A 19,713-nucleotide genomic window follows, 5' to 3' on the forward strand; every position below is an offset into this window, starting at 1 on the left:
TCAGAAATATAATTTAAAAATATCAACTAAGAAAACAAAAATTATGGCATTCAGAGGCAAATATCCGGTCAGATCGAAAATTGTTATTAATAATACAGTTTTGGAACAAGTTTCTCAATATGCATATCTAGGAAGTGACATTAGTTACAAAGATGAATTAGATATTGAGAAGAAAATAGGAAAGTTCCAAATGATATGTGGAAATATTAGCAGGACTTTGGGTAAAAAAGCTAGAACAGATACAATTATGAAATTTTATAAGGCAATGGCCGCTCCAGTCCTCCCTCCTCTATGGTAGTGAATCATGGGTTACTACGAAGCCACTTGAAAGTAGAGTGCAGGCAGCCGAGATGAGATTTCTCCGAAGAACCAAGGGAGGTGACAGAAGAGATCATTAATTTTCGGGAATGAAGATATTAGGAAAGAATTGAAAATCTGCAGCATGAATGAGAGTTACGGAGAATCGGCATCAATGGAGGGAGCATGTTCAAAGAATGTCAGCTGAAAGAATACCATTTAAAGTCTATAATTATCAGCCAGTAGGCAAAAGAGATATTGGCAGACCACGCAAGCGGTGGCAATAACAGGATTTTTATGTTTATTTGAATAATTGGCTAGATGTGAGTCGGAACAGGTTAAAGTCTAATCCTTGTTTGTAAGAAGAAGAAGAAGAAGATTAAGCAATATTATAAAATGTACATGCAAAATGGTCTCAACAAACAAAACTCTCAAGCTATTTCTACTTCACAATATCATTTTCCAATCAAAGATTAATCACATCATTAGTCAGATATTGTGAAGAGTAAAACTCCTAATATTTACTTACAAACACTCTGTACTCCATTAAATAAACTTTATAGCATTCTACCTTCATTTATTAAATATTTTTACCATTCTATAATGTTATTCATAACTTTTTTCATTAGAAACCATTTTCTTTTCACAATTTCATTTTTATTATTTGTCACGGTTTGTCGGTTTTAGCACTTTGATTACCCCTAAATTCAAACAGGCTTCCTTGTCAATAAAACTAGTTCTATCAGTTGCTTACCAGATCACTCTGATGCTAATTGTGGTGAAATCTGTGAACGATGTGCTGCTATCATTCTACTTCAACAATCCCCTGCCGAAATTTGAAAGACTTGTACTGGGTTTACAGATCACATCAGTAATGCTCACTAATTTCATGTCCTGGTACAAACACATTCTAAATGCTAAAAGTTTGATTAAGATTATCAACCAATTGGGCACATCTAGTGAGGAAATTGAGTTACTAGGACATAATATTCCTTATAATTTGTTGATAAAAACAGAGCTAACTCTGATTATTTGTATAGCTATCTACGCTTGTGTCAACTTTTCACAAAATACATACATGGGCGAAAACTCGTATGGTATATTTATCATGGTTGTATGCAACGCTACACTACTTTGCGAGTTTATCAACTGCTTATTTCTGATTAAATACTTGTTTCATTTGTTGAATTCCAAACTAGTACGTTATGGAAACGCAAGTGAGAACGATTTTTCTCTGAGTAACTTGAAGAGAGCTGATAGATTGCTGTTTAAAAATGTAAGAAGTGATTTTCAACCCATAAAAAAAATCTGCGAGTTACATAGAGTGCTATCAAAATTGTGCAAGGAGGTCAACCAATTTTTCGCGTTGCCAGTTTTGTCGAGCATTTTGCACAATATTTTGAATTTGACAAGTTTTTGTTATTTTGTTTCATCGTTCACAATTGATCCCCCATCAGATGTCAACGCTTATCTGGTTGTGAGCTTGTCGACAGTGCTTGGAATTGCAATAATGTCTCTAGTACAGCTCAACTTTCTAGCTTATATCTGTTCTGCCACTAGTAAAGAGGTAAAATTAAATTTGAGGAAACTGATTAGGTTTATATCCAATCCCACTGTATTGAGTACTTTAACATAGATTGTCAATATAATCTAATTTTTAATTAAGCCTTGTGCAGTTCACTGCATGTTATTCGCATGGCGGTGAAGCACTACCTCCGTAAAAAACGCCGTAGTGCATTCGTGTGACTTTAGCACAGGTAGGGCTTCTACACCAATAAAATTCGTTGATTTCAGCTGAACTATATCAACTAGTGTTTTTATTGGTGTAGGAGCCCTACATGTGCTAACGCCACACGAATGCACTACGGCTTTGTTACGGAGGTAGTGGGTGAAGGCGACGATTTCACCCATTTAACTACGGCTTAAAATTCTCACGCTCTCGTCACCGTCTGCGAATCGCATTGGTGTGCACATTATGGAGAGGCTCAACATCAATGTATTCAACAAATTTTATTAATAGAAAATTGTAGCTGTAAAATTATTATAATTTCCTCCACTAAAATACATTTGTATCGCATGTTTACTTATTGATATTGAGATTTGATATTTTATTGTAGAACCTAAACATTAGTAAACCTATTACATTAGTAAGGGGAATTTTACTGATTACCTTTGGAAAAACTTCAAATTGCTGTAATCAGCAGCTATTGATAATAATGAGTGTTTTTTCTAATAAAAATTAATGCTATCCGTCGCAAGATGCTAATGTAGAGCTACAAGCGCTCTGAATGTTGTTTATTCTAAGTTGAACTCTTTAAATCAAACTTTAATAACTATATAATTTATGTGATTCTAGTTGTCATATTTCAACTGATTTTTATTCGAAAACATGTCCACTATATTCGTTTATTTTTAACAATCTTTGTGTTTATTTATTTTAAGGCTAGCTTTACTGGAATCCTTGTACATGGTCTTCTGAACAGCGATTTACAGCCAAGAATGAGGAAAGAGGTCAGTTCTTTGATAATTTGTCAAACTTAAAAGCAGATAGATGAAAATTTGCTTGAAGAATCTAGCAGGCTACTCATTTTGGTTGTTTCATAAGAAATTGAATGAATGTCTCAAAAATTGTTATTATTAAGCAATTCCATGGAGAAAAAATAGCGTAAGTAGATATCCCATGGTATAGGACGTTTATGTTTTTTTTTTGCATCCCAAACATCCGAATAATCAGACTGAGGATAAGTCAAAAAGAGCAACCTAAAGGAGGTTCTCAACACATATCATAATACATTGATAAAATACTGTAATTATACAATAGTCACATGAAATATATTGATATATATATATATTATATATATATATATATATATATATATATATATATATATATATATATATACAGTATATATAAAAACGCAGTTAGTCAACATTGTATGTCGAAATTTTTACTGTTAACTCAAGCCGATTATTGTCGATTACTGTTGATTTTTAATGTTTTGACCGGGTGAGAGTGTATGAACGGCACAATATGAGAGGCTACCAGCGTCACACACAGCTTCACGGGAAAGAACTATGTGGACTATCGGCTTGAGATAACAGTAAAAATTGCGACATAATCGCCCTATACCATGGGATATCTACTTGCGCTATTTTTTCTCTATGGCAATACCTTGAAACATATTATGTACTCAAACTGCATGATTTTATTGCCAGGTACAAATTTCAAATGATCTATTCTGTATTATTAGGTACTATTCTTATACAGATATTACAACTTTTCATTACTACACATATCTCAGGAAATTAGCAAACAGAACATTCAGCGGTTATAGAGTTTTCAAGACAAACGCACACCGCTACAGACGGAGGAATACTTTCGCCTCAGACAACCGTCTGTGTGCATATGTCTACATGCATACGTTTATTTTTTCCCGTCTGTCTGCTGCTTTGTGCGTTTGACTTCAGGAGGATATCCATATAATATATCTTCTTCAGACCGCTGGAACTAGGAACGCCTGATGTGTAGACAGGTGTATACACCCTCAGAAATTGATTAACGAGAAAAATCTTCAAGACCTAGGATCTTATTTCATTTTCATTACTTGATAGTATTCAAATTAAAAATGTCTCCTGAAAAATATTTCAAAAACTGGTGTGCAAAGCCTTATATTCTTAATAAACATATCATTATTAGAAAACGTTTTTGAGCAAGTATGAGTGATCAGTGTACTTCTCAAATCTTTCAGTAGGCCTATCATTTTTATAAATACTGTATGTTGATCTGTTACTATATTATTGTATGATGTCGATTTTTTTTCCAGCTAATGATTTTCTCACAACAAATACTTCACCAGAAGATCACATTCACAGCAGCTGGATTCTTCGTGATCGATTTTACGCTTATCAATAACGTGAGTAGGCCTCCTTATCAAATAATATCATTTACATTAAGTTAAGCATTCGCTGGAAATATGCATTAATTGAATGTTTGATTTTAAGCAAATATTCAAAGTTCAACAAATTAACTATTTGAATACTTTGAAATAAACCCTACCAAATTAAAAAATCCTTCTTTTTCACCTACCAAAAATGCCTGCCTTGAACACACCGCCGCGAGATGAGTGTGACACCAGGACAATATTTATACTATATTATAAATTAAATAAAAGAAATTATTTATTTAAAATCGTCTGCATCCCGTTCTTATCCAGCATCTTGAATCTCAATTCAATATTCTTCATTAAATATTTATAATAATATGAAGCATTATTGAGAATCATCCATTGAAATGAATTACACGCTTAATTCAATACATTATGTTTCAAACTGAATGTCTGTTTTGCTCAGAAACATTTATTATTATTAAGTCATCTTTAGGTCTGTTGTCATGTTGATCATAATATGCCTATTTTCACCATCAGTTATATATCCTTTGTTGACTTGTAATATTTTCTACTTTTCAGGTTATTGGTGCTGTGACACATATTTGGTGATTCTCATCCAATTTCAGTTGTCAACTTAGATTTTTTATTCTCTCATATTCGAGTACAGTATAAATCCGTGTTATCGGATGGACACGTTAAACTGTCGTTCCCGGCTGAAGTATGACAGTCGTAAGGCCCATGGACGGCTTAAAATTCAGGCGGTGGAACCTTCCCGCAAGGGACTCCCCACCAACAAAAGCCATACAAATTTACTTTACAGTATAAATCGTTAACTCTAAAATTAGGTATGATTATACGGTGTGGATTCGATGTTTGATTCGATGTTTGGCCTGAGTACCGAAGATGCTTTAGTTTCATTTTTTGAGATATCTATGAGAGTATAAATGAGGGTAAAAAATGTTCAGCATTATATCTAGATATCACTAAAGCCTTTGATACAGGGATCATTCAATTTTATTAAATAAGTTATATGCAGCTGGGGTACGAGGCTTACCATACAAGTGGTTTCATAGCTATCTTCGAAACAGAAAGCAGTGTGTGAGGGTAGGGGGATGCTACAGTAGTTTCAAGAATAGAGATTATGGTGTGCCCCAAGGTTCAGTCTTGGGACCTATTCTATTTCTTGTTTATATAAATGATTATGTGATGCAAAATTGAATGGAAGGTTGACTGCTTTTGCAGATGATACTGCACTCACATATTCAGATGTAGCATGCAATACATATACACAAGAATGAGCGCTGATTTAAGAGTCTTGAATTATTGGTCAGCAAAAATTTCATGGTTTTAAGTGAAAAAACTAAGTACATGATCTTTAACTTGAGGGGAAATTTTTTTTTTGATACAGATCTGTGTTATCATAGCTATTCCTGCTCTGTTGTTAATAACTGTAACTGTCTAACAATTAACATTGTGATACTTTTAAATACTTAGGTTTAGTTATCGACTCTTTATTGTCTTGGAAAAATCATGTGGCGAAATTGAAAAAGGAGTTTTTTAGAGGAATAAGGAGCTTTTACATGCTACGTGATTTTGGTCCTACACGTGTATTATTGAATGCTTACCATGCACTTATTAACTCTCGTATGAGCTATGGTATTGTTTTGTGGGGTGGAACCTATGTCACAACACTGAATCCCATAATTATTTTCAAAAATCATTTATACGTATAATTACCAGATCACTCAGAACTGATCATTCTTGGCCACTGTTTTTTCAGCTTAAGATACTTCCAATCAGAAAAATCATTTATACGTATAATTACCAATCACTCAGAACTGATCATTCTTGGCCACTGTTTTTTCAGCTTAAGATACTTCCAATCAGAAATCTCTATTTTTCAAAGTACTAAAGCTATTCTTTCTAAGAAGCCTCAATGCAAATCTTACTCGGGATATCAGATATGACTTCAGACGGGTTTTAGTTCAAGTTCCCCAATCTAATTTAACAATTTTTAACATTCATTTCTTTCAATGCACCTAGAATGTTTTAATTTAATTTCAAGAAAATTTATACCTCAGTCCCATTCAATATGTTTCTTAAAAGTTTGAAGTTCTATCTGTTCACATTGAATGACTGTGAATCTTTTTGAGGATTGTACATTAGTATAATATTAGGCAGTATAATCTTATTCTTGAGTCAGTGGTTTTTCCCTGTCTTTCTGTTTTCATAATTTAATTCGCTGTCCACTAAAAACATTTTTGAATAATTTTATTTATTTTACTATATTATTTTTTCCATTTAACTTAATTTTTCCATGAAAATCAATGGAAATTCATCAATAACATTACAATTGTTATAATAGATTATGAAGACCTGTATAATACCATTATGAAGACCGTAACACTAGTAAATTTATAATTAATTATTTCACATAAATAAAGTTTATTTCATGTGTAGAGCGTAGCGGTCCTACTACTCTAGTCTTTAAATTTATTTTATTTTAAGAAAAGTGCACTCCAATAGGGCTTATGCCTAGGTGTGCTCATATTTATTCGCTTTATGTTTTTGTCATCTGAAGCAAAACATATAATTTTCATTAGTATTTTTTGTATTGTTAGATGGTACAATGTTTTGTAATAATATATGTTGTGCGGAATAAATTATTTTTTGAATTGAAATTGAATTGAAATTGTTTATAAGTATAGTAAATTTGAATTGAAACATTTTGTAGACAATTAATACAGTGTTCTACTCAATAAAAGAATATCATTGAAAAGTGGGATGAAAATTTGTGTATTAACACATTTACATTACATTTTACTGACATCAACATTTTTGAATCATTCACTGTGATAAAAACTTAGTGTACTTTTTAATAGTTCCATGTTTTTATGGATTTCTTTTCATTTGTTTTAGAATCTATAAATAATAGTTTCGGTCTTCCGCTACATTCCAGACTAGGTGTTAATATACTATCTTTCTTCGACGATTCAACTATTACACTCAGTTTCCGACTAGATTTGCTATCAATTATTTTTCTAAACGTTTCACGAATTTCTTGAAAATTTATTTTGTCGGCCTCTTCAATTTCTTTCTCTCGTCGATCAAATACCGGAACTTGGCTAGTTATCTCATTCCAAAGTATTTTTGATTCTCCAACTAAATCAATTGTCTCAGGTTGAATAGTTTTTGTGAACGCGGTTTTTAATGCTTTGAAAGTGCTTATTGGTAGGTGGTCTAGATCACGAGAAAAGGTTAATAAAAATTCTGTTAAATTTACATCAATAATGTTCAAATCTTCTTTTGATTTCAAAGCAAACATTAGACCCATGATTTTTTTGCCCTTTTCATGGGAACAAGCAAACACATTACAAGTTATTTGTTCTTTAGATTGCTCTCTAAATAGATACCCCTTGAATAAATATACAATCAACCGTAATTCACATTGCTCTTTTATGTCACATATTCCATATTGATAGTAATTGATGAGATAGTTATGAGGGTTAGATTTATCAAAGGATTGAACCTTACAACATAATTCACCTTGTAACAGGTTACTTACACGAATTGGTAATTTCTGCTCGAAATTCTCTGCAGGTGATTCATTGAAAATTGCCATGGCATTTACCATTAGCATTGCTTGCTCTTTAGATATATTCCCATTAATAAAACACTTCAAAGTACTTGTCTGCAAGAACGTTTTTGCAAATGAATCCAAGTGACTTCTTGTCAACGGTTCGTCTGTCTTGTCTACGGATAACTTATCAAAATAGCTCCAACTAGGGGTAAAAATAACTTTTTGAATCATTTGATAACATAATTTAAACGGTTTGTTTTCCAAATCAGTTTTGGAGATAGCGCTTTCAAAAAATTCCTCAAATTCTTCATCCGATATCAAATCAGATATACTTCCAGATTTTTTAACACATTCCAGTACAGATTCCAATAACAATATTAATTTATCATTGAATCCGTATAAAAATATTTCAAACCCATTTTCGTCGAAGCTTAATGAATAATCATACCCACATGTTAACGCTGCGTAGATTTCTTGTCTCACAACCCTATTTAGTGCCAGTGTCAATATTTCAAGCATTACAAAATTCCTTGCGGACTTACTAGCTTCAGGAGAAGCGAATTTTATTATCAAGCAAGATTCTGGCCTTTGAAACTTTGTCTCCAGCTTGTACCAAGTTTCAAGCCTACCGCTCTTACTAATTACTTCTGGAAAACTCTCATCTTCAAGGGCATCCAAATACTAAAATCGTTGGCAATAAACGGATTTGCATTGGGCAAACAAAAATATTCTTTTGCTGTGTGATCCTCTATTTCAAACTCGGAATTATAATCACTCTTATGGTACTTCTTACCGAGCAACGATTCGACATGGTCTAGTGGAACATTTTCAGATTTATTCAAAGATGTGATCATTATGTTAGCCTTGTTAGGTTTCATCAACTCAAGTAACTGTGAAATAAGATCAGAGCCGTATTCGGAAAATATATGTTCGCCTTGTAAATAGTCAGTGGAAGGATATAGACGCATATTTTCAGCCAAATTTTTCACATTCAACAGCGGCCAAGTTTCAGTTGAGTGTGTGAAAAGTATATCTGCCACAGTTTTTATTTCGTTGAAAATCCATGATACCGGGATTGATTCACGGAGGAATTTAATGTAAGTAAAAATAACGCAACATGCGTCTTCCAAATGATCAAGTCCAGTGTGGGTGAGAGTTATTTTGATGGAAAATATACTGTAGATCGAGTTGAAGTCGACTGTGCTACGAGGATCGTTACAAGTTACTTTGGATGCCCAGTTTTTCATTCTCAAAAAAGCCAACAAGGATCCTGAACATTCTTGGACAACTAACCAACGAATATAGTGCAATGGTTTTGATTTGTAGAGTTTTACAACTGACGGTAGTACCCAACTTATTTGTAACAGGTGTTCGTCTTCAAATGGTTCAACTGTGTACAACTTACAAAACTCTTCTGTTTTGAAGGGAGTCTCACAAGGAGGAAATACTTCAGCTGGTAGGTTGTTACAAGGTATGTCAAAAAAATACTTTTCCACCCACATTTCAAGCGTTTTTAGGGCGTGTTTAGATTGGATGGCTAGTGTAATACGATGTGCTGAGTAGTTCTTTTTCCAAAATTCACATAATTGTCGAAGGAGACTTTCTCGAGATATATTCTGGTTTATTATTTTATTACCGTTTACTATCTTATGTGCAGGGTTAGTTTTATTGGCAGTGCTACACATAATAAGCTTTCTGTTAACGTGGTTGTTGCTCCAAACACTGCTTTGAAACTCGTATTTTATATTTTCGATCTCTTCTTCGATAGTATCGTGGTCGAGAACGGGGGAGATTAGGTGTTTGGAAAATCTGTCCAGGAAGAATTGTATGTTGTCTTTGAGACAATCGAAATAATATGTTGCACATTCGCATCTTGTAGCTGAAAAGAACGAGCCACCTAACTCGTGGACCAATGAACCGAATTTTTCTTCGGCAGGGTGAATGCGACTCCCGGCGCCAATCACATGCTCTAACAGGTGTGCCAACCCTGGCATGTCTTCTGGGTCGTTGAAGCTGCCAACATCGACACAAACTGCACACGCAGACATTCCCAGTTTTTCATTTTCATAACTGGAGTCATCCTCCAGCACTGATACCCCTATACTAGATTCACTATGACTGATACTTTCTGTATCATTGTACGATTCATTGAAACTTTCACTCTCTTCGTCTTCAGCGTCATAATTGAATTCAGTCTCTTCGTCTTCTGAATTATCATCATCATCAACCTCTTCGTCGCCATCATAATCCTGGGACGCCCCGCCCAAATCACTTTGATCCGAAATAAGTAAAGCTGTTAACCCATTGTTCAGTTTTATGACAGCGTATTCTTTTTTGTCTGTGGATGATTTAGTAGGTGGAGTTTCGTAGCTGAAGTTTGAAAATTTCAAAACATCTATGGGGATCATTTCGTCCTCTGCATCTAACACATCCATTATGATGAATTTCCATAAAATATTGTTATCGATAGTAAATTAAGTTTAAAATAATAATATTGTACTGTACCTATGTACGATGATATTTTGCAGCACACTTTCACAAATTAGTTGACGCTATGACAAAAAACACACCGTCGATAAGTATTGTGAGATAAATTCTGTCCTAATTGATTGGATTGATCAATTTTAAAGTTTTTGAAACAATAATTTTCCCAAATTCTTGATATTATTACAAATTTAATAAAGTTTTCTTTACAAAGAATTTTATAACCTATCTGGTTGAAAATTTAGAAACAAAAGGATGTTTACTACAAATTTAATCATAGCATAATGCAATGCACTCTTGTCAGCTGTCATTATCAATGCTTAAATACCGTACAGCATAACCATTATTAGCATAGAACTAATTAAATTTAATAGATGGCTGAAATAAGGGTGTAGGCACATCCACCCCTAATAAATTCTATGCTCGAAAACATATCACACTGGAAAGTACTGCTATTGCAAATTTAAATATTGCATATAGAACTGTAAAAGATGAGCATTTTATTGTGTCAATATAAGATAAGATATTGTCTTTTTTTCTTTAGGACTACTTTTGAATATAATAAAAATATAAATATGAGTATCCTTTTCGAATTATTTCGTCACGATATGTTTCGGCTACTAATGCCATTATCAAGTCAAGACTTGGTATAATTTTAAAAGGGTAGGTACATAGATTTATATATTTTTTTATATTTAAGATAAGGTATTTATCTATTGGATAGAGCAAACGATACAATATTTGAAAAATAAAAACAGGCTATTGTCCAAAACTTTAAAACACGTTTTAGTACTGAAGGTATGGTACCAGTACTCATGTTTCTATTTTTGTATCAATGAATGAATCAAGCATTCAAATTATGTAAAATAAATTCCTGTGACCAAAATTTTGAGCTTTATTAATACGTGGCTCAAAAGGCATGCTTCAAAGAGAATCCAATGTTTTAACCATATGTAGAACTAGCCGTCAGGCTCGCTTCGCCCGCCCCCTGGACCCCCGACTGGATCGTCCAAGAATGAGATCAGCAGGCTCGCTTCGCTCGCCTGCATTTTTCATTTGAGCATTTTTATCATATGTTGGGACAATCCAGTCGGGGGTCAGACTAAACGTCTGGCTAAACGGATATGGCGAGCGAAGCGAGCCTGACGGCTAGTAATATAATATTCCCAGGGATAACTCTAATTGAAGTAGCAGTGCCCAATCAATTTTTCCGCGATAAATGCATTTAAATCTTCAACTTGGTGCCAACCTAACAAAGTCAACTCAACTTAATGCCAACCTGACAAAATTATTAATTTAGTTGCCAGTTAACAACTGTTTCGAAGAGGTATTCTATCTAGATTATAGTTCTATAGTAACATATGATATGGAAATTTCCAAAGACCTTAAAGATGCATAGACTCACATGCAGCGCTATAGTGAGGTCCACGTTATAATGGCAGTGGATAAAGATAGAAAAATAGCGATGCTGAATCTCTGAATTAATTAATTATATTTCTACATTGTCAAAACATAATTGGCATCGTTGTGGACCCAGAAATGGATAGTACCACGGGCTTTGTCGAATGATAGACAAGGATAGCAAAACCAAAGTTGATCAAATACTGTCATTATAACGTGGACCTCACTATAGTGTCGTACTTGGAATTGAAATCGGCCATTGAGGGGGCAACCTATAAGATTACAAGCAAGAACCCGTGCTTCGCAAGGATCTACTTTAAAACTTGACAAAATGAAAACTTGACGTAATGAAATTTTGAAGAATTGAGAATAGGCCCATAACCATCCTTGGTTAATAAGAATCTATATGCAAAATTTCAAGTTAATTAGTCCAGTAGTTCAGACGTAATGATGCGTCAAACATAATTTTCCTATCCCGTACGTGCACCTCTTTACTTTATATAATTATTATAGATATAGTTAACGACTGCAAGAGATATAGGACTGTGGAACAGAATAGTGGTGAAACTATGATAGCGCCAGAAGTGTTCAAACACAATAGTAGGTAGGTACTACATGAACTTTTTGAAAGTGATTTGAAAAAATGTTAAAACAACAGAACTGAATCCTTATCATTCTACCTTCATTTAGAGAGGCTTTTGTTTGAGCCAAATGGAAATCTATTTATGAAAAAAATGAATGTCTGTTTGTGTGTTTGTTGTTCCCTGTAGACTTGAAAACTACTTGACATAACGGCATGAAACTTTGGGAATATGTTGTGTGAATATTGGGGATGGTTTCTGAACAGAAATTTTAATTGGGGTGCTAATAATAATTATTTATTAATCCATTTTACAGACCATGTTTCGAAATCAAAAAAAATCCATGTTTTCGAAATTTTCGGCCGAGCGGCTACTGAAGAACGAAAAGATCATGATTCATGATCATATTGTGATAATATGATTTAGCATCTAAAGTTACCAGCTGTAATAAACATATCACCCTGTGATAAATTATTGTGTACTGGTATTAAAACAGTAGTTAGGAGTTGAAGTGTAGTTGATTGGTACCAGCTGTTGATAATGGTTCCTTAGAAGACCTATACAAATAATTATCACGCCCTTAACATTGAGAAACTGGAAAATGTTGAAAAAATTATTCACCTAATGAAAGAGAGTATATATGTATAGTATTCATATTGCATACTGGAGAATGAAAGAATAATTTACAATTTTTTGAATTTAGCTTAGCTTACATTCATTCTAAAATGGAAAGAATATGGAATTCTGTGTGATTCATCGTACATCGCATATTTCCTGGACCATATATCGACAATCTACAGCTATGAAAACATTGAATATTTTTCTTTGAAACACTGATATAACCTTTTTTTTAATTGAAAACTTTACTGATAGATATTACTACCAATTGATTGAGAAGAATAATATGTTTTCGGAATAATGAATGCTGCATGACTAAGCACATAGGAAGTCCGTATTGAGATGTAAATGAACATGTTGATTGTCAGATAAATTTCATGATTCACCAAATAAAGTCAAGTGTAACATGAGATACATTGGCGGTACGAAGTTCGCTGGGTAAGCTAATTGTAAATTAAGCTTTATTATTAATAGACAACGCTGAAAAAGACAGGCTCAATCACCAGGAATACTATAAATCCATGAGGGACCAGTAAGCCATTAATTTTGAGTAGTTCAATTACTTCCATTATGGACACTGGATACATTATGGACAATCAATATGTAGAAAAATTTATTAGCTACCGTACAGAATAAGAAATTTTTGATTGCAGTGACCCCGACTACTGTATTATGAATAACCATTCGGATCAAATATAAGGAATTACTCGCATCTCTCATCAACTCGTAATTTTTATTCACAGAATATTAACAAAAATATATATATTAAGTTATATTTAATAAACTCACGGCTAGTACTTAAGTTTGTCTTTTTCTGGCCATGCTACAAATAAATGTAGGTATATGTTTGACATTTTGTTTCTGTAATCTTGTTGTCTATTAAGAAAGTTTTCAATGTGATTTTTGATTGCAATAAAATTTGAATTTGGAAAAAGAATTATCATCAAACTCCTAACCAAAGAGAACCTTTGTGCTCTGTTCTAATCGGAGTGTATGAGACTCCATTTACAGCTGATAGAAGGCACAAACCAAACTGGCCAAGCATACAACGATGGAACAAACACATGGTAAGCTCGCGCTCTCAATCAAAATCTATTCGATCAGCTAATTGTTGAAATTGTTTCAAGCTTTCCAATGATTACAACATATGTTAGAATATCATGTTTCAATTATTTCAGTTCCATATGGAGTTCACCTTACCATAAGCTTACTTAATAGGATCCTTTTTCATCCTTTGAAATCCTTATTAGAGGCAAAATATCTCAAAATTCGTTCTTAGTGCGCATCTAGCATGTTTGAAGAATATTTGTGCAAAGTTTTAAGTCTGTAGGCCAATTAGTTTGAACTGTAGTGTGATTTTACATCAAAATTTTCGAAAAATGCCCTCTCCTGAACCCCCCTGTGCTCCTGATTGGAATTTTTCTGCATAGATCTGATTTTTTTCGTACCTGAACAAAAAGTTCCTCATGACTTTGCTGTGTAATGAACGGTTAAAAAGTGAAATTTTGGGGGGCCTAGCTCCCTCAGGGGGGGGGGCAGATTTCTGAAAATCCTTTCGTAGTGGATGTTTTGAGGCTACAATAAACAATTGTGAGAAATTTCATGTTTTTAGGCTTAGTAGTTTGGGCTGTGGTGTGATTTCAGTTTGTCGGGGCTTAGCCTTTTAGATATAGGTAGAAGAAGAAGAAGAAGAAGAAGAAGAAAAAAAAAAGAAGAAGAAGAAGAAGAAGATAGATTATTATGTTGCTTTGGCCTGTGATCTGTATAAATGTCCTGTAACAACTAAAGGTGCGTCCACACATGCCGAACCGAACCTCGAACCGCGCAGCAAACCGTGCATTCCTCCGAACATCTTGCCTTTCAACGAACATGAGCATATGTTTCATAATGTTAAAAACCAGCTGTTAATCATTCGCCGTACCACACTCAGAACCATTCGCCGTGCCGCTTGCCTCTGTTCTAACTGCTCGCCTCACCTCACTCCGAACGCTGAACTTTTCAGCCAATCAGAGCCCTCGATTACAATTCGCCGTGCAGCTCGCTCCACAATATTTTGGCTATCCATCACAAGTGGAAAACATGCGAACATGAATACAGAAGTATGGGCAATTTTTTATTTGATTAAATTCATGTTTTGAATAATTCATTGTTACGAATGATAAATTGATAGGAGCTTATAAATATTTTCTAATTCAAATGAAATAACTTCTGAAAAAAATAATGATTAGATAAATATCAATATTGAATTATTGTTGACCAAGAACTTAGTACTCGACAATTCATTCAACTAATTCTGTATTGATAAAATTATAATCATTTTCTCTATTGATAATCAATTTCATCAACTAATCATCAACTAACTGAAAATAGTACTTCAATTTCCATGAATTTATTAATAGAATTATATAAATGTAAAGTGTAGGTCATATCTAAATTCACAAAGAGTTCGATTCTTGTTGGCAAGATAGATGTTATTCAATGCAGAAATCATTGCTATTTTACTAAAAGATAGGATAAAATGAATAGTTCTGTTTCAGGGGGAGTTTTGACAACCCAAAAAACTCATTTTTCATTTGGAGAAATAATATCAAAAAGGTGCATAGGAGGACCTTACTTTTTTGTTCAGCTTGCCAAAATGCCCCTCATTTCAATATTAAAATTTTCGACTGACTGTACAGTGAGTCAATCATTCTATCAAGGCTTGAATAATTTTGAAATTTAAATTAAATAAAAATGGTAGAGAATAATTATCATGTAGATATCAACACCTTTATTTAAAGACATATTAACTGCATGCGTTTTCATATTGCCGATACAGCATTGATAAGACTGTAGACGTTTATTTAGCAGTTTCAAAAAACTGTTCTAGCTGAAAAATTAGTCATACATGCCACGTATAGGCTTATAAATTGCATCAGGAAAACGACGTTCAAAACTATGGTTTTCCTAAACATATGTTTTTGAGATAATTTCTTTGATGCAGCTGTTTCACATTCACCATTATAAATTTTACAGAGTTTGTGAAAATAAAAATATTTATTGATTACCAAAACAATACTATTATCATATTAATGATAATAATTAATTATTAAAACAATACTCCTATTATATCAATAATAATAATAATATCATTAAACATAATTATCAACTATCAGAACAATATTATTGAGGTTGAATGGAATCAGGTAGAAAGCAATAATAGAGCAGATGTTCTTTTTTGAATTTCTCTCATATTATTTTGTTATTTCCAATGATTACAACATATGTTAGAATATCACATGTCAATAAATAAATTATCTCATTTCCATATGGCACTCACCTTACCATGTTCATAACCTTACTTAATAGGATCCTTTTTCATCCTTTGAAACCCTTAGAGGCAAAATATCTCAAAATCCGTTCTTAGTGCGCGTCTAGCATGTTTGAAGAATATTTGTGCAAAGTTTCAAGTCTGTAGGACAATTAGTTTGAGCTGTAGTGTGATTTTACATCAAAATTTTCGAAAAATGCCCTCTCCTGGACCCCCCTGTGCTCCTGATCGAAATTTATCTGCATAGATCTAATTTTTTTTCGTAGCTGAACAAAAAAGTTCCTCATGACTTTGCTGTGCAATGAGCGGTTAAAAAGTACAAAATTTTGGGGGTGGCCCCACCTCCCTCAGGGGGGCAAATTTCTGAAAATCCTTTCTTAGTGGATGTTTTCAGACTACCATAAACAATCGTGCAAAATTTCAAGTTTTTAGGCTCAGTAGTTTGGGCTGTGGTGTGATTTCAGTCTGTCGGGGCTTAGCCTTTTATAAGTATAGAGATTACATACCAATGCCTTTGTAATCTATAATATTACACATATATAGATATAATATCTCGTGCTAAAATACCCCAATGGCGGTCTTCAATTTCAAGTAAGAGCTATCATTGGGAAGGCATAGGCATTGTGGGTCTATATCTCTTTAAGGTCTTTGAAAATTTCAATTATAATTAAGGGATTGGTGAAGAAGAATATACATTCTAAAAGACGAACTTTAAACCCTTAAAAACAACCCTTAGAGTTAAAATATTGCCAAAAGATTTCTTAGTGCAACCTATAAAGGGCCAACTGAATGAACATACCTACCAAATTTGAACGTTTTTGGTCCGGTAGATTTTTAGTTCTGCGAGTGAGTGAGTGAGTGAGTCAGTCAGTCAGTGAGTGAGAGAGTCCATTTCGCTTTTATATAATATATATATATATATATATATATATATATATATATATATTCACTTCGAAGAGAAAGCCTCGAGTGTCTCCAGTACGTGTTATTGTCTTGTCACCAGCTGGCTTAGATCTTCTAATAGTAGACTTGAGATGCACGTGAACACTAGCGTCAGTTCATCAATTTTCATAACGGCAAGGAAAGTTGTATGAGTGCGCCACCGCCACACCAGATTTTTTAGAGTCGGCAGGGCAGGAAACTCTCCGATTGACTGATTGGGTTGGCACCTGGAAAAACGCTTAATATGATCTGACCCATGTCGCTAATATGGCCTAGTACTGAAACAAGTTGTCTCAATAAAAAAAATTTAAGTAGCCTACTAATTGCTTTATTTTACAAAATATTGAGTAGCCCTACAAGATACAATATATCACAAAAAAACAAGAAAATGCAAATAAATAATGGTATGAAGCATTCAAATTATGTAAGATAAATTCCTGGAGCCAAAATTTTAAGCTTTATTAATACGTGGCTCAAAAGGCATGCTTCAAAGAGAATCCAATGTTTTAACCATATGTAGAATGAATTATCTCTTTTCTGTATAGGGCTACTTGTAATATAGATATAAAGAAAATAAAAATCTCAGTACCCTTTTTTTGAAATATTTTATCACTACATGTTTCTGACATTTATGCCATTTTCAAGTGATATGAAGTAAATAAATTTATTTCAAAAAAGGGTACTGAGATTTTTATTTTCTTTATATTTGTAGAATGAATTTTCTGCAATTTGTCCACTTATATGAATGTGGGCATACAGTACAAATACTAACTGACTGTTAGTTCATATGTCCAGCACCTAGAAGATCACAATAATATTTATAGTATATTTTTTATAGAAAGTAGTTTGGTTACTTGTTAATGGCATAACTTAAGGTATTAAATTGCCCAAAACCGGTTGTGTCTTCAAAGAACAATAAAGGGGTAGGGTAACCCAGTGGTCATTAGTTGTCACCCAGCGGTCGGGTAAAGGAACCAAAAGCTGACATCCTCCCAGTAGCTGACACACTTTCTTATTATTCTTATTCTTAAGTACCATAAATATTGATCATTATTATAATGACTGCAACCTTCCAGAATGATTTTGTAGTATGTTTTTAATAAATTGTTAATAATATTATTAGTATTTTTTGATAATTTTGTAACTGTGACACACATGCTGACATAGCCACCTCTGCTAATACAAGGCCCCGGCCTACGTCGCAGTGTAGGCCTAGAATCTAATACATGATTGGTGGAAAAGATCAGCTGGTATTTTTTAAAATCTTTTTCACCAATCATGTATTAAATTATAGGCCTACACTGCGACGTTGCAATATCGTAGGCCGGGGCCTTGTATTAGAGGTGGCTATGATGCTGATCATTACTTTTGGCGGCAAAACAATTGTTGAGATTATGGAGTTCCAAAAACTCTACATTGGTCTAAGGAGTTTCTTTAAAAAATTTCAAGGTAAGCGTATCATAAAATAGTCAAATATTATAAAGTAATAATTATATTGTAACAAAACTGATGTTATAACATCTTAATAATAATGATCCATTCAATTATTTGCTGCCTCATTGGAAAGTTGTCGTTTGTTTTTATGTCAGTTGGGGGATGTCATCTTACTGGAGTTTACTTTTTAGCATATTCACCAGTAGTTTACACACTGTGTCACCATCTGGGAACTGCATTTAAAAATCAAATAATGCTAATTTAATCAATAACTCATGAGGGATGAGAGTGATTTCACATAGGCTACATATTCATTTCAATGCTACCGTATTGATTAATATTTTCCAATAGTTAACACCCCATGACAGTTAATGAGTCATACTATGTCAGCCATAGGTTTTTATCACAATGGCGTTTTAAATATATTATGAGGAGCATATATTAAATTGCATAATAATTATTTATATTTTGTTTGCTTAACAATAAATCTCAAATTTATTAATTTACTTAATCATTTCAGCACGTACATGTGTATGAAATGAAAAATTAAAGCATAATTTTCTCTATTCTTTCAGCACACTCTGACTCTTCATTAAAAGCTGATTCTATTAAATTGAATTTTCAAACAATGAATTATATTATGTTTAAGGATGAAATGAGTTGTGTTCATTGTATATATGAAATTAACTTATTTATCAGCTTACACGTACGTTAGATTCGGGAATTAACGTTATGTCAGCTACTGTTAGGTATGGAGGTTTTTCAGCTACTGAAGGTTGTCAAAAATGGGGGTGTCAGCTATTGGTAAAATTATTGTGTAATTTAAAAAATATATTGATATCAAATATTTATTACATTTCTATTTTGATGTTGACATGTCGTTGAAAAAATTATTGATGAGCAGTTTTTTCATTACCGTATTCAAATTTCAGTCAAAAGTTAGTTGATATTAAGCTTGATTCTGTCCACTGTGTGTCAGCTACTTTTCCTTTACCATATTGATATAATTCTATGAAATTATATTCAAATCCCATAAGAAAGAATTAATACATCAATTCAAATAGTATTGAAATGATGATACAAAATGATTCAAAAATATAATTTTTAAAATAGTTGATAGCATAAGCATATATACTAATAATTTTGGTATAAGCAAATACTGTAGTGTCATGGGACCCT

The 19,713-nt window shown here is 33.2% G+C and overlaps 1 protein-coding gene and 1 long non-coding RNA gene across 2 annotated transcripts; one reads left to right on the plus strand and one right to left on the minus strand.

Annotated features, from left to right (window-relative positions):
• Positions 1–2,528: 2,528 nt before the first annotated feature.
• LOC120350952 lies at positions 2,529–5,190 on the plus strand. Its single transcript, XR_005571120.1, has 3 exons — positions 2,529–2,808; positions 4,122–4,211; positions 4,764–5,190. It is a non-coding gene; the product is annotated as an uncharacterized LOC120350952 (long non-coding RNA).
• Positions 5,191–6,744: 1,554 nt separating this feature from the next.
• On the minus strand, positions 6,745–10,199 carry LOC120351101 (nardilysin-like). Its single transcript, XM_039427093.1, has 3 exons — positions 8,410–10,199; positions 7,816–8,251; positions 6,745–6,759 (listed from the first exon to the last, which is right to left on the minus strand). The coding sequence occupies exons 1-3, from the start codon at positions 10,197–10,199 to the stop codon at positions 6,745–6,747; spliced, it is 2,241 nt and encodes a 746-aa protein (XP_039283027.1).
• Positions 10,200–19,713: the final 9,514 nt, after the last annotated feature.

This window comes from Nilaparvata lugens, chromosome 4 (genome assembly GCF_014356525.2).
Source record: "Nilaparvata lugens isolate BPH chromosome 4, ASM1435652v1, whole genome shotgun sequence".
NCBI lineage: Eukaryota > Metazoa > Arthropoda > Insecta > Hemiptera > Delphacidae > Nilaparvata > Nilaparvata lugens.

What these genes read in the sequence shown, in the direction of transcription:
- LOC120351101 (XM_039427093.1), bottom strand. Translation starts at nt 10,199, where the DNA reads ATGGATGTGTTAGATGCAGAGGACGAAATGATCCCCATAGATGTTTTG. An exon ending in AAGATGAGAGTTTTCCAGAA is followed by an intron (nt 8,252 to 8,409) that starts GTAATTAGTAAG and finishes GGCACTAAATAG; the next exon opens with GGTTGTGAGACAAGAAATCT.